This window comes from Oryzias melastigma, linkage group LG3 (assembly GCF_002922805.2).
Source record: "Oryzias melastigma strain HK-1 linkage group LG3, ASM292280v2, whole genome shotgun sequence".
NCBI lineage: Eukaryota > Metazoa > Chordata > Actinopteri > Beloniformes > Adrianichthyidae > Oryzias > Oryzias melastigma.
In genome coordinates this window covers 17729499-17752380 of record NC_050514.1, presented here as the reverse complement: position 1 = coordinate 17752380, position 22882 = coordinate 17729499, and the positions used below count along the sequence as shown (strand labels likewise).

General features: G+C 37.6%; 2 protein-coding genes and 1 long non-coding RNA gene across 3 annotated transcripts; 2 read left to right on the top strand and 1 right to left on the bottom strand.

The window, feature by feature from the left end:
• Window positions 1-541: 541 nt before the first annotated feature.
• LOC112160801 (polycystic kidney disease protein 1-like 2) lies at window positions 542-19713 on the bottom strand. Its single transcript, XM_036210262.1, has 40 exons — window positions 18464-19713; window positions 17774-17932; window positions 17489-17677; window positions 16987-17097; window positions 16501-16648; window positions 16188-16417; window positions 15678-16088; window positions 15038-15165; window positions 14822-14960; window positions 14065-14266; window positions 13809-13920; window positions 13590-13731; window positions 13309-13506; window positions 13035-13177; window positions 12780-12959; window positions 12554-12691; window positions 11336-11688; window positions 11131-11251; window positions 10055-10183; window positions 9755-9980; window positions 9268-9458; window positions 8947-9177; window positions 8690-8791; window positions 7443-7621; window positions 7230-7376; window positions 6944-7143; window positions 6540-6766; window positions 6236-6452; window positions 5689-6155; window positions 5345-5441; window positions 5123-5263; window positions 4857-5042; window positions 4432-4762; window positions 4211-4344; window positions 4005-4132; window positions 3742-3902; window positions 2441-2651; window positions 2216-2317; window positions 2002-2133; window positions 542-1907 (listed from the first exon to the last, which is right to left on the bottom strand). The coding sequence occupies exons 1-40, from the start codon at window positions 18783-18785 to the stop codon at window positions 1740-1742; spliced, it is 7533 nt and encodes a 2510-aa protein (XP_036066155.1). The 5' UTR covers window positions 18786-19713; the 3' UTR covers window positions 542-1739.
• On the top strand, window positions 17037-18714 carry LOC118598082. Its single transcript, XR_004947181.1, has 3 exons — window positions 17037-17143; window positions 18332-18486; window positions 18579-18714. It is a non-coding gene; the product is annotated as an uncharacterized LOC118598082 (long non-coding RNA).
• Window position 19714: 1 nt separating the features above from the next.
• bola3 (bolA family member 3) lies at window positions 19715-22260 on the top strand. Its single transcript, XM_024295612.2, has 4 exons — window positions 19715-19889; window positions 19995-20118; window positions 20884-20972; window positions 21763-22260. The coding sequence occupies exons 1-4, from the start codon at window positions 19827-19829 to the stop codon at window positions 21826-21828; spliced, it is 342 nt and encodes a 113-aa protein (XP_024151380.1). The 5' UTR covers window positions 19715-19826; the 3' UTR covers window positions 21829-22260.
• The last annotated feature ends 622 nt before the right edge of the window (window positions 22261-22882 follow it).

Sequence of the window (22882 nt, the reverse complement as noted above, 5' to 3'; positions counted from 1 at the left end):
TATTTATATCTGTGCTACTTTTAAACATTTTTGTTCCAGTTTATTGTAAATTTAGGAGTTAAGTTTTATTTTTTTTAATTAAACCTATGCACAAATTGTGCTAACTACGTTAACTACGTTAATATGATAATTTATCAGATCATAGTTACTAAGAAAGGAGGCGAATATAAACATTTTGACTGTGTTGAAAATGCATTTTTATCAGGTTTGTGAACCTCAAAGTAAATTTGTTTGCATGAGTAAAAGAATAAGAAAACAATGTTTATAAAAATGTTTTAAATTACGGCAAAAAGTGAAAAATTAAAATTAAGGTATTAAACATGTAGTTGGCAAAGTATCAAACATAAAAGAAAACAAAAATACACAACTGTAAAATGTCATAATAGAAACTTATACATTTAAATTTTAGCATTTGACATGCTTGCGATATAACATCAAATGTGGTATTGTGTCCATGGCTGTTCTGCCGTTATCCATCCATCTTTCAAATTCTGCCATCTGTCCAAGCTTCTGCTGACAACAGTTTTTTTTTTTTTTTTGCTTAGTATTGATGTAATTTAAATAAACGTGCAGGTTTCAAATACAGCCCAAACCGGCTAAATTACTGCTAAGCCTCTACACCTAAACAAAACAACCCATCAATAGTGCTTTGCTGCCACAGTTTGTTGTCTGACTGGTTATTTGTGCCTTATTATTGCACAGAATGCTTTAACATTTTCTTCACAAACAACAAATATTTGCAGAATCAATATAGTCACAAGTCTGGCACATACCCCACTGCACTTGTGCAAAAACAATAGTATGTTACTTTTTCCAAGTAAAAGTATTTGTTTTTATGTATTCCTAAGTTTGAACTGTGTCTCATTACATGACTTTAAATCTACTAAAATAAGACATAATCAATAAATCCATTATCTACACTGAATGATCATGGTACTGACCAGCAAACATGCATTGCTGTGCACTTTCATTATTTTTTTTAAATTCTCACATACAAATGATTTCTCTGCAAGATGCAGTGGCATGACAGGAATCTCCTTTCACAACATCAAAACGTGCAATAGATCAAGGGGTAAAGTAGCAACTGAAGGTTGAAGAGCATAATGATTACTTTGCAATTTGATCCCCAGACAGGAATTTGCACCACTCAATATTTTGACTGTATACATAGTCCAGCTGCATCAAATGGGTAACAGTTATAGGTAAAACAAAACCACAAAACAACATTTTCGTTTTATTTAATCATGTTAGATTTATTTTTTATTTGATTGATTAGGGGTGGTTTAGCTTTTAGCCATTTTCATTTACACTTGTTTACAATACTTATAATTTCCCATGCTTTTATACATTTATCTGCTGTATGGATGCAGTAGTTGAAAATACTAGAAGACATCAAAAGAAATACATTTGGAAGTAGCAGATTGATGCAAGTATTGCACTTGTGCAAATAATGCACCAACATGTAGATGTTGACACAGATACATATGTTTTCATTGCACAAACTTTTGCATCTTAAATAACACGTTTCGGTGCATATTATGCAAGTTATTTTGACGCGACAGTGCCTGCTAGCGTTGCATAGCTCTACACGAGTGACAGTTTAATTTAGGTATAGATAAACACTATAGATTCAGCTACAACTACCTTACAAAGCCACAACATGGCAACACAATTACACCAGCTAATTGATGCCTTAGGCAAAGTATGTTAAGCCTTTTCTATTTACGGAGACAAACAGATCATCCGTCATGAGCATCAATGGTAGAAATTGTCAGCTGTTTGGTTTCTAAAGTGGATGAAATAGCTGGCTCCTCTGTGAGGGCATCTTCTTTTTTCTTACACTTCAATCCAAACAAGCTGCATAGTTTCATCAGCATTAGGTCCACAATCTCCTCTTCCTCAGAAGGCTACAGGAATACAAGAAAACTCATAATTAGATATCACATTAAAAAATGTTTTCTGACTTATTTCTTCATAACATTAAGACACTTGACTCATTACCTTATGATGAATCTGTTCTTGAGTGAATGCCACAAGAATGACAGAGATGAAGAGGTTCAGTATGACAAAGGTCATGAACACAATGCAGGAGCCAATCAGGAAGGCCCCAAGCAGTGGGTTATAATTCAAAACCTGAGGAACCAGAAGGAAAGAAAACACAGATGAGGGATCAGCTGTCATCCTCTGCAGTACACTTACAAAAGCCCCCACAAACCTCTTCGTAATTAAAAATGCCAAGCTGCAAACTGACTATGGTTTGAGCAGCTTCAAGCAGAGTCCGGTAAGAGTAGAGCTTCCAGCCGTACATCAGGTTAGACTGAGAAAAAAAAAAAATTTTGAGTGTCTTTTTTTTTTTGGACAACAAACACTTCTGAATAAAATAGAAAGATATGACGGGACTCCAACTGGATGTTGATGTTAAGTGTGGGAAACTCCTCACAGCAACAGAGTAGGCGAGGAACATGATGGCTATGACCACCAGGAAGCCTGAAATATCAGTCCAAGCTCGCTGCAGAGTGGCTGTGATCATGTGCAGCTTGGGATTCAGTCTCAGCAGATGCCACAGTTTGACCGTGGCCAGCAGTACAAGGAAGGCAATCAGATACCCGAGCACTGCATCAGCCTGCGCTGTTTCATGGAAACTGACAAATCTGGAGATAAAACAAAAGAGAACAGCTATATTTGAAGCAGCTTGTTAAAAAAAAAAAGTAACTAAATTTTGTTGAACAATAATAAATATCAGAAACATTTTTCAGAATAACCAATACGAACAGATTGCTTTCACAATCGGGCCCACATTTCATGTTTTAGCCCTCATCTATTTTTAGAAGGTTATAGTTTCGTGTGAGGGAGTTTTCAGGCCTTGCCAGTTTGACCTAAATGTGTTTTATGCTGGTATCACTAAAGATCTGTTTACAGCTCCTCAAAACTTAGACTGTAGTTCAGTTTTGCTGTATGTAGCATGTTTAGTACTGAGGTCAAACGTGTGGGTGTTTAAAACTATAATATTCAGAGTGAAATGACCAGTGTATAACTGTTTTTTAGGGGACATTGTTTTCCAGACAAACTTACACAAACTTACTCATACAAGGACCTTCCTGTCTTGAATCGGAGTAGTTCTAAATGTAGAATTTTTTATCATTAAGACTGAAAACTAAATCCTTTTCTCCCTTGTCTAGCTGGAAATTTGGCTGTAATATCGATTTTATCCGAATGTGTAGAGGCTAGCCTCATACAGAGAGACAGAAATGAGTTGCTATCTGTCTTTTAGGCTGATATTTTTTTTTTTTTACTTTTCTTAATTCTTATATAAGTAATTCTAAATTTTGCAGGTTGAAAATGTTCCTATCAAAAACCGGGTTGTGATGCTGACTTCGTCCAATTTCCTTCAAGACAAAGGCTGAACCACCATTGTTCAGTTTTGTGTTATTGGGATGTTCAACCTGTAAGTCTGTCTGTTTAGATCCCAAACAGCAACTAAAATATATTTGCTGATTTTAAACACTAAAGAAAAGCAGAATAAACTTATTTAGTCTCAAGTTTGTTATTTTTACAAGAAAGGTTAAATTTATGCCAAGTGTAATCCAAAATAATTCAAAATGTAAGTGAATTCTCATTATATAAACATGACATTAAGTTAGAGCGTGTCAGGATAATCGCACCATAGATGAGGCAAAGCAGTTCTCTTATTGTTGTTTAAATTCTTGATGACATTCTTGGTGTAGCTTAGTAAGTACTCACTGGTCTTTGTTGTTCTGATATTGACTTATGTCCCTCTGCCCCAGTAAAGTCCTCTTGATAAAGACAGATAATGCACTCCAGCTGAGAACAATTATTGCCAACTCCAGCAGATTCCACTTGCTTTGAAAATAAGCCAGTCTCTGTCTCTTCATTAGCTTTCCCTGTCAAAACCACAGAGCAGCCAGGGTCATACATCGATTGGAACAACTTTACTATCTATTTATTGTCTTTGTAGTGGTGAAGTAAGAATGATTGTGACGCACTTGAACAAACATGTAATATATGATAAAGAGAAAGTAGACAGCTTCAGAGGCCATGACAAAGATGTGGAGACCACCAGTCGATTGGTAGAGACGCACACTTTGAAGCTCGCTGCGGAACTGGAACGCTCCTGGAAGAAACACTGTCACAGTCAGAACATTTCATATGGAGCCTCCCTCATGCAGCTTGTTTACCTGTATGGACTTACCTGTGGCTGTGGTCTCCAGTATGAGGGTGACAATGCAAAAAAGGTTGACATTTGCATTATACACAGTGAACTCCACAAAGAGTGCTTGGGTGTACACATCAAGCCAGGTGTTATCATAAAGGTACTGGAGGATTCTATCAGCACATGGATAAAAACATGATTACTTTTTGCACATACTGTTGTATGCCAGTAGCAAAGAAATGTTTATCTAGAAACAGAACCTGCTGGAGTTTTTCAAATCTGGTTGCAGATCCATTGCAAATCCTCCTCCTCTGTAGAGCTTCACACTCCCCCAAATAGGAAAGGCCCTCAGTTTACGCTGAGACTTGTAAACCCATGGGTTGTTAGGGCTCAGTGATGCATTATTCCCCCATAAGGGACTCCAGCCTGGGCCATAGAAGCCCATGTCCTCCAACTCCCATGAATACGGAGCGTGACAGTCCGACACAGATTTCTGCATGGGCAGAGCTACAAAACAAGAGCCTTTCTGCATTCTCACCTGACGAAGGCGCGCATTACCCACCAGCTTTGAGTTTCCATCTGTAATGAATCCTGTGGGAGATTGAAGAACAAAACGTTAACAATGTTTCGCAAACTAATAATTAGCTAATCAAAGGCTGGGATAATATTGACAAAGAAAGCTGACCGGGGTACTCTCCAAACAGGTTGTTCAGGAGAGTTGTGTTTGCCCAAGTGAACATATCCTGGATACTCATTGTGTCTGAGATTCCTTTGCTGAAGCTTTGGCGAATGTGTCGAGTGAGAAAATATGCATTGGGGTCCCTTTGACCATATGCCACCAGAAGAAGAACCCACATAAATCCCATGTAGCCTGAATTACAAACACAAATTCAGAACACTGTCCTGCAATTTTTGTTCCATTATTTTAGTGTGTCAAAGTTGCAACCTTACCCAAAATCTCCTTGATGAGGCCAAAGACCTTTTGCTCTTTAATCATGCTGCTCCGCATCTTTTCAATGTCAGTAGGAGGAGGCGGTTGATAAAAACTACATGTGCTGTCTCTTCTGTCTACTGGCACCATTTCAGGGTCATCTGAGGAAGGAATTTAGCCCTAACATGTAAGAATTTATTAAAAAAAACAAGGAAATAAAGAAGAGAGAATAAACGCCATGCCTGGTCTTCTAAAGTTTTCATCTATCTGAGGTTCTCCAAATTCGTCGTGGTCAACTTGCTTCAGAACAAGAGCAAAGAAAGCTGCAAAGCCGAGCACCTGTGACAGAACGCCACACCGAGATTAAGTTTATTCATCCTCATACAACGAGAAAGAAATTATGGTTTAAAAAATTTTCAAATTTTCAAAGCCAAAGTGGCATGTAGCCTATTAATATAACTTAATGTATTCAACATTGCCCCAAAGCTAAATTGGACGTTCGTTCTTCTTCTCTAAGTGTTTTACTGAAATGTAGTGAAATTTCGTAGTTGCCAAAAGAAGGTAGATCTTGTTAGATGTTTCTTACCTTCAAAGGTTGGGTGATAAATAGACTCTCAAAGAAAGAGACCACCATTGAGATAAGCCAACTTATCGATCGGTCTTTCCCGTACGTTAGTCCGTACATCATTGTGAAGTATCCCGAAACACCACTGGTTGCAATCACCAGTATCCACCCAACAAACACAAACCACCATGGAAGCCCTCTTTGCCTTTGCTTTTTGCCAATGCTGCCGTTGATGCTTCCTTCTGGACTGGGGCTGGAGTTATCGCCATCCAGGCTAGACAAGGGCATGTGGTACTCCAAATGGCTTTTCATTCCCTGAACTTGCTGCATGGCTCTGCTGTAGCTGTTAGGATTTGGAAAGCGAGACGGCCCCAAGAGACCAAGCTCCTTCTCAACATGATGGAGCTGCCTGTAGAGGTATTTGCTGTTGTTGCTAATCTTCTGAAAGTCTTGAGAAGTCTTTACATGGCTGCTCCACACAGAGTTTTCTGTTCATGCAGCAGAGAACAAACCTTACGTAAAAATGGGAAACAGATAAAGCAATGTTTTGGGGAAAAAACTGATGTACCTTGTAGATTTACTGAACCTAAACTGAGGATCATAGCATTATTTGTCTTGGAGGTGTCTGTGTAGAAGCTTCCCGCTGCTTCATTCTGCTGTCTGATGATGCTCTCCAGCACAGTCAGCAAACTGTTGATGTCAGCATGGTGATCAGGACCAAGCTCCAAGTGTGGCAATGGGTTCTTCATTGCTTTTGATAGAGATTTAGCCATTCTTTTGATGTCCTACCATTGAAAAGAACCCCAACAGTTTAGGTTTGATTAACAGTGGCAACTGCATCCAAGGTATACAGATGATTAAAACATCTTCACCTTGATCACAGTGTCTGGGGTGATGTTCTTCATCTCCATCTGAGAAGATGAAGTGTCTGAAGGAGAAACCCGAACAGTGTTTCCCTGTTTTGAGACATCTGTTTTGGTGGCCTTCTCCCGAGGACGAGAGTTTCTGAATATACTCACAATAAGAAGATTAATGGGAAACATGATGATTGAACTTTGAATTCCTATCATAACCTGTTGCCATGTGAACTCAATGTGTCCTAAAAAAAGAAGGAAATATTGATTTTGAAGCACATAAGAGAAAGAACACTCCATTAGACTGTATTGTTACATAAAAGCAGGTGGAAAGTAAACTTAAAGTTCAATTTTTATCATAAATGTATGAACTACTTTGTTGCTCCTGCACAATCTTTAAAGAATCTGATTTTGTTGCCTACCCAGGTCCATGGTCTGCTCTGAGGGGTCTGTGGGAATGCCCCAGAACATGATGCTGGTCAGCATGGTGCACAGCAAAAGGGAGAAGCAGCAGGACACTCGCTGCACACGTGTGAAAGTGCTACAGGGAGGCCGACTTATGACAGAAAACCAGATGTGGCCGTCTCTGAAGTCTTTTGCTGTCTTCATGAAAAACAGGTTGCTGAAAGAAATTTGCAGAAAAGCCACTGTGGTAAACCAACAGCAAACGGAATGCCTTTGGTTGTTTGCAACAGTGGCTCCTCTCACCTGAATCTCTTTATGTCTGTCTCGGTTGCTACTGGAAAAACTTTGTCGAGCGTGCACTCTGCCACATCTACAGCCAGCCAGGAGTTACACAGAAAGTGCCATTTGTGGCCGGACTCCAGATCTTGCACCATCACGTTATTGACATACCTGCAATAAAATGAAGTGTTTTAAGTGTATTAAGTCAAAGTTAGGTCTGACAGCCTGTCTTCTTACCATGCAGGGTGATCTCCTGAATTGTCGTGCCACAGTCTTATGCTTTGCAGCTCCCCAAGAGAAAAGTGTGTAGTAAGAAGAAACATGTCCATCCCACCCCTTTCAAACGCAGGTTTCTCAGGATCGGTCAAGTGATGGGGCTCACTTTCTCCCTCTGTTCCCAGCAGAGTTATGGTCACCTGGAACAAAAGTGGGTAGGGCGTAGGAGTGTGCATTTGCAAGATGATACGTAACCCAATACGATACGATATGTATCACGATATATCCCAAGACTGTACCAGAATAAATTTTCCCTTTTTTTAAGCATATGACCAACAAAAAAATCTCTGCCTTAATATTGATATGTTTTTGATTGCAATAAAATTGTAAAATTCATTTTATGTAATGATCACAACCTTACACACTCTAACTGTAGCTCATCATGGCAGAGAATTTTGGTTTGGTACCCATCTCAAGTAAAACCTAAGAAGTACGTGTCTCATAGCAACAAAAGCCACAAGGTTGACAGAACATTTAACAAGCTGCTTCTCGTGAGATCTTATTGTTGTTGTTTTGTGTGGTGTAGCGCTTCTCAAAGAGGCTCAGTGGGCCGCGCTGCCAATTAGCTGTCGGGGTATCGGTGGAAAACAAAAGTAAAACTCTGAAGGACCCTCATAAACAACTAAATACTGTCTTGTCAACATTTTAAATCGATACAAGTATCGCCAAACAAAATATTGCAGTACATCACCAAATCAATTTTTCCCCACACCTGTAGTGGGGCAGCAGAATGTTTTTTTTATAGGTTACTCAGGTTTGCATCTCAAGTTATGTACACACAGGGTATTTGACAAATGTTCAAGAGTGTGCTAAGACCACTAAATGTACATTCAAGAATGTACATTTACTCATGGTGTTCACACTGGATAAGCTGGGAAAGGCTTCTTTTTTACCCAAACAAGCTAGGCTCTGAGTTCCCCATGAACGGACAGTTTTCAGATTTGACAGTTTCTATCTCCATGAATCAAAGGGAACATCTTCCATGTGTCACTATCAAATGTGATTTTCTGATGAGTCAAAGTTTGACCTGTAATAGCTGGCAATGCACATTCAATAGGCACACATATTGTATGTAGAGCCTGAAAACTTGCTAGCTACACATGAATGCAAGAGTTTTGCACACAGTGATATCAAGTTTTCATTGGAAGTGACCACTTGAACGTGCGTGTGTGTATCTTAACACATCATAAGTTCTTAGGCTGACTTACTTGTGAGGAAGTGGATGCACCATGGCGGTGCCCTGTGCTAATTGTTAGCATGTAACGGTACTCAGCCAGAGGGTCATTGTCCCCAAGAACTGTTATTTTGACCTACAAAGAAATAATATTGATTTAGTGAAAATGAAAATGATAAAGGGAACTGTTTAACAAAAGTTATAAGATGAATTGATATACACTAAGTACTATATCTGTTAATTGCCTGGATCTGAACCTACTACAGTTTAGTAAAAGTGTCTACGAATGACCTTGGCTGAATCTTGGATGTCTTTTCTGCGTGCCCATATAACCACGAGCACATACGCAGCAAAAATGGCCCCAACGAAACACACAACTACGGGATTGTTGGCGAATGTTGCAAAGAGCTCTGCTGTGCGTGAGACGTCCACCAAGTTTGGCATTACAAAAAAAGAGCTGCCAAAGAAGGTTAGGTGGTTACAGAGGCACTGAGTCACTAAAGGAGTGGTGAGCGGCCCCACCTGTCAGAAGAAAAATAACACAGTTACAGGTTTGTCACCGGTTAAGAAGGTATGAATAAAAACAATGCTAGCGTGTGAATATCTCCAAACCCTGCATCCATCTTCACTCCAAGAGGACGTGGATTCATTCCAGTATTTACACTGAGCAGCAACAGACATGACAGTGATGGTGGCATTTATGGATCTGATGCCTGGCTCTACGATTGGCTTCATGACAAGGTAGTGAACTCCAGCATCGCGTGTTCGGTCTTTGGGGCTCAGCACCCAGGTGAATTTCTCCTCTATCAAACATGATGATAAACAAAATAACTAAAAGATGCTCTTGAGAAGCTGCGATGGTGTGCAAACATTAATATTAGGGTTGTCAGTTGTAGTTATCTTATGTGGAAGTTGTAAATACAGAAAGAGAAGATTGTTTGTTGCTTCTGTACACTGCATGTTGTCAAAATTACTTGCAAATTTTATCTGCGGAAAAAATATCTATGTTTGAGGAACCTTGTAGGGTTTTTGCAGATTAAAGAAGTTTCATAACAATCCTGATATGCATGTTTGTCACAAAAACAGTTTGAATTCTGACCTTCGTTTGCATTCTCCAGAGGAAACTGAGTCTTGGCAACATAGTTGGTGTCATTTGGATAATCCTTAGTACCCAACAATAAGATGAAGGACAGGTCTTCAGACGGCTGCAGTTTAAGGACCAGGGTCACTTCAGGTGAGGGTACGTCAATCATTAGGGTGCTGAAATTGGCGAGATCAAGGACTGTACTGTTCTCTTGTCCAACCTCAGTTCTTGGAAGAAAAATCTGAGATGAGAGAAAATGTTTTGTTCTCCAAATGTTATAGACAGAAGAGGATCGGCTTAAGCATGAAACTTTACCTCGATTTCTTCTGGTAGGTTTTCAACTGGGATCTCTGTGCCGTTTGCTCTGGTGAGGGATAAGGATCCCACCGTTCCAGTGATGTTTTCCTCCATATAGGAGTATGGGTTCTTTTCAAAACTCATCATCTAGAAGACCATGATACAATAAACCATAGAATAATCAACAGTTTCCCCAAATTGTTGGCCATTGTAATAAAATCAGACAAGATAGTGGGATAAAAATGTGTGAGGGCCAACCATTCAGCCTGCATACTTTGAACCGTTAAAACATTAAATGCAAATGAACTTTTTAAGGACAATTTTATTGCAATTGAATACTTTTCTTTTCTTTATATCAATAGAAAAACACCTAAATAAAATGTTACCAAAATTATTGTGAATTTCTTATTTGATAACCAGAAATATAAAAAAAGATTAAGTTTGTCTGGGAAAAAAAATGGTCACATTCAAGCTTGGTTCCTATGAAATGTTATTATCTATTAAATGCTCACTGTAAACTTCTAAATTTAAATCAAGTGACCAGGAAAACAAAACAAATATATATTTTACTCAGTAGTGGTTTTGATCTGTTCTTCTCTTTGACCCTTAAAGCTTTGACAGGTTGTTGCCGCATTAAATTGGTTTATAATGTAATTTAGCCAATCATAATCAAGAAATTCTGGACACAGTTCTTGTGCTGAGAGCTGCACATTATTAATTTTATGACCGGAGCCTGCACACCAGTGGAAATCTTAATGTGAGAAATGGCCAGACTTTGAACATCCCTGCTCTAGTATAACATTCACTTCCATTATAATCTGAAAAAAAATATTTTCAGGAATCTGCACTGATTAGCATTTTGATTTCAAATAAAAAGAGTGAAGATAGTAATAATAGTAAGAAAAGACAAAGACGTATTTCATTATATATCTTTTCTATATAAATATATTGTAATTTATGGAATAAGATCAAAGACTTTAGGCTTTTGTCAATTATCAACAGTGAAATAATCTAATATAAACTAATAAAAAAAATGTATCAAGCTATGGAACTCTTTTAAAATGTAAGTGTATATTGTTTTTCTTTTCTCTTACTCTGACATCCACTGGCTCCTCCACAGAGAGAATGTCAACAGGCAGTGAGGGGAAGGAGAATCTGGAGGAGCTATTCCTTACACCATTTATAGTCTGCATTGGAATAGAATCTGGAGATATTCTGCAGAAGTCAGAAGTAGAGCACATTCAGAGAAAATTGAGTTTGTTTGAGTTTACGTTCCACCAAGAGCCATTCATATCTCACCTATTAACATACACACTGATTTGACCAGAGTCAATAATTGCTGGCTGTCCATTCATCTTTCTGTTATTCAGCAAAGCACTTTGAACGTTTTTGATCCCAGTAAGAAGAGAATCTGAGACTTTTTTCTGCAAACACATTGGTTGGTTAGATATTGCTGAAGGTTGAAGGATGGCATTTAAAAGGATCAGCGATGGCTCTGGTCTTACACTTGACGATGAAACATTCAAAACATTGCTGGCTGATTCAATTATTGGCGTGGCTGCCTGTAAAACTTCATCATCTCCGCCGAGCTGATTGACGGTGATAACATTGAGGGAGGAGCTGAGGTCTACCAACAGTGAACTGGCTTCTTCCTGTGCAGGAAATGCAGAGAGAATGAGCATTTAAACTTTGATTTGCTGAGATAATAAAAAAAAAAATATTTGCACCAAAGAGCAATGAGCTAAACTTTAAGGACAAAGCTGTTAGGGAGATGTTGGCACACTGTTTACACTGCTGCAGCATGTATTTGGTCAATAGCAGAAGACAGTTGGCTCGTATCAAGAAGCAAAATCCTGTTCATGCAAAGCAACATTTTACTTGCTTCTGTCTTAAAATCTTTAAAATTTTAATGATTTTGAATAAAATGATGATGGGCTTTAAAACAATATACATTTACTACAAGGATAAAAAAGTAGAATTTGAAAACAAAGTGGTGCACACATTGTGTGCATCATTGGTTGATTATTTTAAAATATTACTCCAAATATGTACAAAATATGACAATTTTTTTAAAGAAACAAACTATTTCTCTGGACTTTCATTGTTATTGGCCAAGATAGATTCATTTAAATTAACTTTCTTATATTTAGTTAGGGTGTTTTTTAGAGTGTGAGCCCAAAGTGAACCAAACAAAGGAAAGGCCCGCAGCTTCTCTTGTTTAGTGTAGCTAAAACCAGCTTTTTAAGATAAGGCTATCTTTGACATACTGATGGGAGGAACTTGAGTTTTAGATTATGTGACTTAAGACTGCTTTTGTTAGACCTTTCTTATTTCAATATTTGATGAAATATTCAAAAATAAATGAATATTTTACTAAATTTGTAATTTCTATTTAAGCTTTAAACATAAATATCTTTATTGTCCTGCTTTGTTGATTAAATGTTTCCATTTTGGCTATTTTTTCCTTTTTCCTGCAATAATTTGAAGTATTTCTGATTGTAAGGTAATGTACTGTACTTGAGCAACGTCACTGAGCTCGTCTGAGCTCTGCGTGAGTCCAGCCACAGCTCTGGCCATCACTTGCACTTCTTGTGTTGTATTGCTGGGGGATTCTGACAGAACTCCAGTCATTTTGGTCAGCATTCGCTCTCTTAGCTGAAAGCAAAGAAATAGATTTAAATAATGATGCTCTACACACACCCAAAAGGCATGGTCCATGCCAGTTACGCCTCTGTATTCTCACCTTAGACCTGTTGTTTTTCTGATCTTGGCCCCATTCTGAATTCAGGATATCAGAGACGGAGGTGAATATTTGTCCGAGTGCCTCAGAGGAGAGCAATCCTTGCTCTTCTAACTGACTCACAGTTTTCTCCACTGCAGATTCCAAAACTGTTACCGAGGTACTGGTGTTACTTTTTCGTACCTGAACACAAATTCAGAGTTTTAGCTTTTCCAGCCTCTGATCTTTTTTTGGTAAAATGAGTGCCTGGCCACTAACCTGAGCGGCAACAGTTGTATCAACTGTTGTGTGTTCATTTTTCACCGTCACCATCAAAGTCAATGTGTTGTTGTTTGTCTCATCTCCAGAAGGCAAGAACACGGATTTCACCTTATTTGCATTAGTGCACCACAAATCTTTCCCTTTAAACCCAAAGTGAAAGTTATACTTACATCAGAGCTGTCAAAACAAATTACTCACTTATAAAGTCTAATAACTTTTTGAATCAGATCTGTTATTAAACATTTAAAAGATAAGTTCAGTGGAGCGTCACCTGTGCTGGTCTTGAAGCAGTAAAGACAACCGGCTTCACAGAAAGATTTAGCCTCACAGGTAATGTCGAACGTTTGAAGCACGGTTCCTGATGGTGGAGAGACGCTACACGAGGGGACGGCGGGGGGATCAGGGGTCACTTCTGGGTTAAAACCTGGCACTGGAAGAGTGTATCTGACAAAGCCTGGTACTGTCTTTCCTGATTCCAAAACAAACAAAAAAATTCCAAACTTTAAAAATTAGATATGTGAGTTAGATGCGAAAATTCCAGTGAAGACAAACCATAAACAATAACAGTGATGTTGTGCAGCCTCCTTCTTGAGGCTTCTAGATATCGACTGGGAATAACATATTCACTGTGACCATGCTGCGACTCAATAGGTGGCCTTCTTCCTGCATTAAAGTAACATTCGGCGAGGTCCCCCTGAGGAAAGATTATCATTTTATGCTTTGACTCAAAAAGGCCTCATTCGAAAATGTTAAATCATGCATTGGACTCACGCTCAAAGGTTCAGGGTCTTCAATAAACCAAACCACATCTGGACAGACTGTTTCACATGTAAGTCTTAATTTTGCTTGGTCCTTTACATTAATTGAAGCACAATTATCACAACTGTAAGAAAAGAGGTAAACATTTGAATCAATTTGCTCATTTTAAATAAAAAAATGTACATCCAGTTTCTAAAAGGTCAATGTTGTTTCAAAATGCATTTAATTTGCAGCATTTCTTAATGAATGAGGTGTTTAAAATGTTTACCTGATTGTTACACCTGCTAAGACATTTGAAGGAGCAACAGTGATGCACTTTGATGCTGAAGCAATGCTGACCCACTTCCTAAACCACGTTCTTTTCCTCACAGTTAAAATGTATTCAATCATTTCAAAAGGCTTTGGGAGGCAATCCTTTTCAACAGCGTGAGTTTTTTCCTTTGTTACATTTCTGCACGTACAATTTCCTTCTGAAGGGACAAGAAAAAGAGTTGGTTAATACAACAAAAACTGAGCTGCTAGAGGATGAAAGCATGACATGCAACTGTGTGCTGTACTATCATCAAAGGAAAATCATTAAAGCAGTTTGTGAAATACAAGCATCAGGTTGATTCACCACAGAAAGCAGATCAGAATGTAGATATGTTTCCGGATTATTCTGTTGATTTAAATTAACATAAAACCATCAGAACCTGGCTTTCAAGCATCAATGCAGGAAAGCCCTTATGAGGCTTTTTAAGGCTTGTAAAGATGTAAATGTTCTACTTTTCTCAGTGATTGTTGAATTTATCTATGTTTTATTTAAAAAAATATACCAAACACAAGAAAAAGTGATGAGAAACGTCAGTAGTAGGTAACAATGCATAATATTTAAAAGAGAAGTACAAGGTAAATATGGATGCTATTACTTCTGAGTATTGTTCATTTTAATCTCCCATAAAAGTTTTGATTTTAACAAAATAATGATGATTTTGTCACAGATCAAAGAAAAAGGAAAATAGTGAGTGAGCTGCAGTCAAACTTACTACATTTCCATTCATAAGCAAGTGCTGTGCTGGATAGTGACTCAGTTCCTCTTTCCATCAAGATGACATTTTGACTGTAGTCAACCAATGTGTCAGGAGAACTTGTTATTTTCAAGTTGCTGATGCTCTCATTACCTGTCTGATGAAGTAAAAACAAATTCACTTTTACAGGCAAGACAACATTAAGCAACCATTCATATCCATACTGATACAAACCTTTTCTCCATCTTGACTTAGAAAAGTTTCAGAGTGGTTCTGGCAAACCTGGAGAACTTCCTCTAAGTCTACTTCCACATCAGAGCTTGAAAAAGCATTTGTGGCTCTAATCAACACTTTCAGGAGTCCTGTTCCACAGGAAAACATGAGCACCTTTGCTCAGCAAAGTTTTGACCAAATATGGCTGAATATTAGGAGTGTAACGATTCTTTTTCAACAGCAATCATAATTTGTGGATGGCGATCCGAATCATAGTTGATCTTGGTTCATTTTGAACGATCTGATTCGATCCGATTAATTGACTTAAAATCAATCCAGGACATCTTTAGTCAAAAAGTCAACCAGTGTGACTCTGAGATAAATACCTGGAAGTGAACAGTGCAGATTTATTGTATTTCTTGCTAGATAATCAAGGGTAAATTAAATATGTGAACAAACACACTTTTTATTAAAATAAACCTACCATGTCACAATCTAAATGTCATTTACAATGATCGATTTTTGATATCTCATTTTGATGATATAAGTCGATTTGATTCAATTCTGCCTCAGATAGATCAATCTGGTTGGTAGGAATAGAAATCGATTCATCGTTACACCCCTATCAATTATTGTATCTTATTAACAGTGAACCAAATACCTTCAAGTGGGTTGGAGAATGTATACATCTGCCCGCTTTTATTAAGCATGTGTCTCATTTCAGAGAGCGTGTCTGCAGCTCCAGAGAAATTAAACAACAACTCCACGGGCGTCCCTTGCTCCAGAGAGACACTGATGATGAGGTCGCTGGAGTCTGGACACACGCCTGCTCCTGTGATCAAAGAGGCCTGCAAGCCTTCCACCGGCTCCAGCAGACACAGCACCAGACCGGAGGGCGCTGTGCGGCTTGTCACTCTGTTTGATGCAGCTACAGACAAGTTGTGGCAACCTTGTCCAAGGCTCTGCACCACGCTTGCGTTCAGTGTGACATTAGTGGGCGCAATCCCATTATCCACGGACAAATTTGCAATTACGTGGGCTTCGTGATGAACTGTGTAGGAGACATTTGTACCTATTTGCAGAGCAAATGGGGAATCAGATCATGTTGCAACGACTGATGACTCAACAATTAGCGGCACTGATGTACTGATAGGTGTCAAGGCTGACTCACCTGCCCCCACCTGAAGCTGGATGTAAACAGGCGTGCTGTAAAGCGCATTGCATTTAGTGCCATCTGTTGCCACATCCCTGCTATAGCATCTGATCACACTTAAATTTCCAACAGGCTCTTGAATGGTTATTGATTTTTCTGCAGAAACATGCCAGTCGCTGGTGCTACATTCCACCCCAACCGTGAAAACACCAGGATGTTGAAATTTATGAATAATTGTGCTTTCCATCCTGAGAGAAGCAATTAAAAAAAAAAATCTATTATTGGGTGCATTTCAGGACACGTGTAGTATCTTATTAAATGCAGTGCTCACTCTTCAGGGGTGTAAGGATCAATAACATAGCCGTCTCCTGCATCTACTGCACACGTTAAGTTTCCTTGAAATGGATGAAGAAGCCATTTCACGGTGATGGTGACGTTATCGAAGACAGATGCCAGTTTCCTCATCAGTAAGTGAAGTCCTGCAGGGAAGCCATGAAGATAAAAACAGCATGTCTTACTAAGCAATAGAAACTAAAAGTATATCTCCACTTGCTTTGGGTTAAAGAGTGCCAAGAGATGGATAGGGATAAGAAGATTAGTCATAAAGCAAATACTACAAGACGTAATGTACCCGGTTGGACGTTCTTGCAAACTACTTCTGAACTTTATAGATAAACTGTGAGGCAATAAAGCAATAAATAAGATACAATACAATGATAATCTTAAAGGCAAATATGAACTGTCCGTCTTCATTTATTGAAAAAGCAAAAGAAATAAAAGTCCACCATAAATGGACAATAAAAGTACACATCGTGACCTTGTTTGCAGTGGTACTCAATGGACAGGTAACTTCCCAGCACAGCACACGGTTCACTGAACAGACTCAGATCCACTGGAGCCTGGCACACCTGCAGTCCATGGCATTGAGCTGGAAGAACACAATACAGGGGAGGACAAAACTTCAACTGCTTCCAGTAAGTTTAAAAATCTTTCTCCATTGTAAGTTCACCAGCAACTTCAAAGAAAGAATTCATACTTTCTCATTCAGGAGCTTCATTCGTTAGTTTTGTTCAATTATTTTTGTAGATTTTTATGGTGAAAGTGTTTGTTTTGCTTTAGCGTAACTAAAGTTTGATTTGAATTGAAAAAAATTGCACTTACTGTAAATAATACAAATTAATATGAGGACTTGCAACATATTTTTTCTCTAAAAAAAAAGATGATGCTAATTCAAAAGAATAAATCTAAACGTGTCCAAATATTTGGCTTGTTTTTTGTATTAATTCCAATTACATCTGAATATGAAAACGATTGTTTACCTGTTACAGAATCTACCACATTTATCCAGCTGCACTCCTGCTGGGAAAGTGAGGGGGTTGAGTTCCGCATTGATTGGCAGTAATGGATCGTTTTTCGCCCATAAAAAGCATCCTCAATTTCAATAATTTGGCCAGAGCCACATTTTACTGTGGCATTTTGGTTTTTACATGCTATAGTTCTTCCAGTATCTGCAGGAAAAGACACACACAAAAAAAGCATAGAAAGCATTTAGTAAGTAAGAAAAAAAATTAACATATTTCTCAATATTTTATCGAAGTACCTACCAAATTGACAAATAAAATTAAATTCCTGGCTGCAGTTTTGGGAAGCCTCCCATTGGAAACCTGAGTGCTTCAGAATATGTCCACAAGTTGCACCTGCATCAGGTGCATTAGCCCAGTTGTCATAGCTGACATCTGAGCCATCCAACCATGCCAGAGAACCTTGAAAATGACAGACAAGTCATAAAGTACTGCCAATTTAGCCTTTTTAACTAAATATAATTTCTTCTTTCAAGTGAGTGAAATCTAAACAAAGAAAACACAGTAAAGTAAAGTAGTAATGGGACAGGACCAATGATTGACATATCAAGTCCCTTTGAAGGGACATAAAAGAGCATATATAAATCAAGCCACTTGACGGCTGCGTCATTGTAAAGCTCAATAAATAAAGATTTATCTGTCACTACACCTGCTGTTTGAGATAACCAGATGTGCCACTGCCTACAAATCGCAATGAATAAACACATCACAGCTATTTAAAGAGCACAATTAAGGTCACGGCTGAGATAACACCTGAATTGATCATGGTTAATTTAAGTTTTTATTTCTTCCCATCTTCAGGTATAATTTTATTCTAAAATCTATTCCACCAACAACCCTATAGAGAGTTTACCACCAACTGTATGGGACATTTAGCATGATCCCTACACGGATTGTATCATAACATTCATTATTGAGTAGTGGACCGCTCACCTTCAGTGGCAGAAAGGTCTAAGGTGAGATTTGCCGCTCCAGGTGCCAACCCAATCCACCAGTCTTTGTCCGGGTGCAGATGAGTCTGAAAAAACTGCTGTATTTCATCGCTCAGAATGAAAGCGAGGTGACCTCCGCCTCGTTCACACCACGCCTGGGCTTTTTGAGACGAAAGCTGTAAACCAACAAACTCATAGCAGGCATCGTCAAAGCCTCGCTGGTGTTCTGGACAGAATACGCCTTCTGCATCTTCCTCAGCAGAGCACCACGAGCTGAGAAGGAGAAGCAACAAGGTAAACGTAATTCTGGTGGCTGGGTCCATCTCTGTGTTCTGGTCGGACTTGCTGGTGTCGTCTTGTCTTTAAAGGCTTCTGACATCAGCAAGTGTGGCCAGTTTTGTAACTCACCCATAATTCTTGAGTACAAACAACTATTAGAGGTTTAAAGGAAGGTGTTAAGAGCCTATGTCAACAGTCACTGATTGTTCCTGTGCCTTCATTACGGCAGCTTTCTGCAACCTGCAGAGGGAGATAAGCTTCTCATTCAGACCTGCCTTAAAACATGTCAGAGGGAGCAGGTTTAGCTGTTCCAGTTCTTAATATCTTCAAATAATTGGTGGAAACTAAATGAGTTAAAACACATAGTCCCCTGTTATTTGCATAAAAATTAGGAAAATAAAAAAGGCAAAATATTTATTTGCTGCATTTTCTCAACACACATTGAATATTATGTCATATTTTGACTCTGTGCACAATTTCTAACTGTAGTTCAAATGAATGAATAAAACAATTGCATTAATGAATGATGCCTTCCTATCAGTCCAGTTAAACAATGCAGATAAATACACCTCTCTGGTTTTACTCACATAGAGAAATTTATAATTTGAAAAAGCCTGCATTGAAAAGGTTATATCTAAAATAATTATAATCATGAAGTAAAACCTTGAGGTCATCACAGAAAAAAAGGATGATATACCGGTAGTAAAAAGAAAACTTTGATTTGGGCTTTTTCTTAAGCAACACATTTGACTTTAGTCTTATTAAAGCATTTAAGCCTCTGTCACTTTTTTTTCTTTCAGTTTTCCCCCAAAATATTGTTTGTTCGTTTGTTTAAACATTTATTTATTTATTATTCTTTACTGGAATGATAAAACAATAGAAAACTCTTAAAAATATATTCATAATTATAGGAAACAATAAACATTTTTCTCAAAATGGGGAAAAAAGATGAACCACAGTGTAAGTGGCAATACCCGGATGTGTGACGTCACACCTCGGGTTCAAAATCATCTAAGGACATGACTTGTTAGTGACCGAAGCTGTCTTTCCAGGCGCTGTAACTAAAGAGTCACTCCATTCTAACCATGCTGGCACGTTTCTGTAGCAGCACGACGGTCTCTGCTCTCCACGCTCTTCGCGGCAACCGAGTATAAACAATTTTATGGTCTTATCGAATCAGTCTGTAGCAACATGCTAACCATGCTCCCCTCGGCTTCCACTGACTTTTCTAACTCCCCTCTGCGGTTCTGCAGGTTTTTCTCTTCGGACAGCTGCAAAGATGTCTGTCAACGCAAACAGACGGAGAGGTCCGCATCGCCAGCATACTGAGGGAGAAGTTTCCATTGGCGTCATCGCTCAAAGTTAGGGATATATCAGGTAAACTAAAGGTGATTGGCTGTTTGAAAGTTATAGACAACAAAGCCAGCTGTCTCTTCATCCTTTAAGCAACAAATACTTACACAACCGTTTTAAAGTGCCTGTCAAGTGTTTTTGTCTTTCCTTTTAGCTTATGATATCTCAATAGTATACAGATAATAAACTATATTATAGTGGATTCTTAGTTTCTGATGCTCAAATGGGTGTTATGTCAGCTAGTGGAGTTTTAAAGTGGTTAGGCGTCTGCAGTAATGCCTGTTCAAAATTCTGAAAAAGAGAGAAAATAAAAGGTTATTGACACTTGATGTGTGAAGTAATCAATTTAAGGCATTGCTGTTTTGCCCAAAAATAAATGACAGCTAAGTAAATATATAAACAAAATGTCTTTAGTCTTACATTTGAATTAAAATGACACAAATATTTCATTTAAGCCATTTAGGGATGAAAGTAAATCCTTGTTATTGTTCAAAGAATCAGACCAGAGGCAGGAAAGAGATTCAACGCACATAAGATTAGAGAAGTAATTACATTTTATGAATATTATACATAAAAACTAACAGTTTTTGACTAATACATTTTTTTTAAATTACAAGATTAATTTGTGGATTTAATAAAGCAATATTAGATTTTCTGAGTAAATATCAATACAATACTGACCTTTTTATTTTTTAGCCCCATTAGAGAGCCAGTTTGTGATTTATTAATTGCTGTTACATAATGTATTTTGTAGTGAACTTTTACTTTCTGATCCTGTGCTGTGTGTAGGTGGCTGTGGGGCCATGTATGAAATCCACATAGAGTCCAGTGAATTTAAAGGAAAGAAAACTGTTCAGCAACATCAGCTGGTCAACCAGGTAAACCAGTACAAAACATGTTAATATTCAGTTTTCATTTAATGTCTTTTTTTAACTGAAATCAATTGAAGGACAGGGTTGTTGTAAGATTTGAAGCTAATTACACTTCGCAAAATTCTAAAACACAACAAACTTACATCCTTCTTTATTTGTATAAACTGAAATGTATTGTAATAAACTACAGCATATGTGAACATGAACTCTATTGTGCTTTTACAAAGGTGTGCACACCTGTTGATAATCAATTCATTAAGTGGTACTGATTAGCTGCACCTGGCTGTAATTTAGCCTGTTAAACCAGTGTGAGGGGACTAGTTATTATCCATGAGTTTTTTTTGTCTTTATGACTTTATTTTCTTTAAACAAATAATGGCAGAATAAACAAATAGGTCATGCACTTTAAATATGTTTTATTTAACCAAATTAATAAACTTGTTTTTTGTTTTCTTATAGGACATAAAAAAGAGCATTAACTACTTTTGATGCAATGCTTGTTTCTAATTTAGTAAAGGTTATTTTAGCTCTTTTTAATCTGGAAATATGTAGTTTCTAAATGTAAATTTGTATCTTAAATTATACATTTTAAATCAATTTAGTCATTAAATATGTTTTATATACTATTCTCAATTTGTAAATGTATTGAACATTTCTTATCCATGAACAAGTCTTTTGTATTGTTTAAGTACTTTAGTACTCTGTAACTATTGTTGTATTATGTAATTTAAAATTAGTTTATTAAAATCTATCCTTTTTTTAATCCACTTCCTTTTTCCCCCCTCCCCTTTTTCAGGCACTTAAAGATGAGATCCAAGGAATGCACGGTCTCCGAATATTCACTGAAGTCCCAAATCAGTAGACTAAGTCCTTCAACTCTTGACACACATTTTGTTCATCTTTTGTTCACACAAATGCAAAGAAATATTTGTTGCTAAATGAGTTTTATCATCTTTGACAACTGTACAGTGTTGGAAAAAAATGTGAAACTGATGTAAGATTACACAGATGTTTTTTTTTTCCTCTGAAATAATATATTCAACCAGTGAAGGCTGCAAGACGCACAAAAAAAGGCCAGATAAAATGTTTCCACAACATCAAGTCATGTTGAAACCGTCCCTGTCTGGAGTTTTCTCAGGATAAGTATAAACAGAAACTGTTCAGCAACCAAAGTAAACTGCTTATTATTACTTTAACAAGTGTGGCTTTAAACCGGGAGGAGATGTTGTTTTTATGACCGTCTGACGAAAGTGTATCGATGAATGTCAAATAAAAATGTGATTCTATTCTGAAAGTACTTGCTTCTTTATTATCCTAATATAGTACATGTAATAAGTGTTGTGAGATATAGATAATGCAATTATTATCTGTACTGCTTTAAAGGGTGACAAAAGCCAAATTCATAAATTAAAGTCCCATAATCAATATTTATAAAGTTATTCACATTGTACCGTTATTGTTAAAATGCATACTTCCTTTTTTTCAATCTTTATTTTGGTAAATTACACATCTATAGAACTATAAATTGCCCAAATTTACAAGAACAACAACATTTCTACTGTAAAAACGAAACAATGCAAAGATGTTTGTTCAGACGCATCATTTTCAGGCGTTTGGAAAGAATCTATTTGACCAGTCAGTTTTAGGACAAGGTCAATGAGATAACTGTTAGGGTGAAGGGAGCCTAAAAGTTTTCTTAGAATGTCCAAACTTATAATAATAAGTTCAAGATTTGGAAAAAGTGGAAACATTAGCCTCAAATCAATGTTTATAAAGTTATTCACATTTTATAGTTTCAAATGCACACTTCCTGCTTTTTTCGTCCTTTATTTAGGTAAATTACACATCTATAGCATCAATTATAGCACACATTTACAGGAACAAAGCAGGGACATTTGTGGGTTCAGACGTGTCAT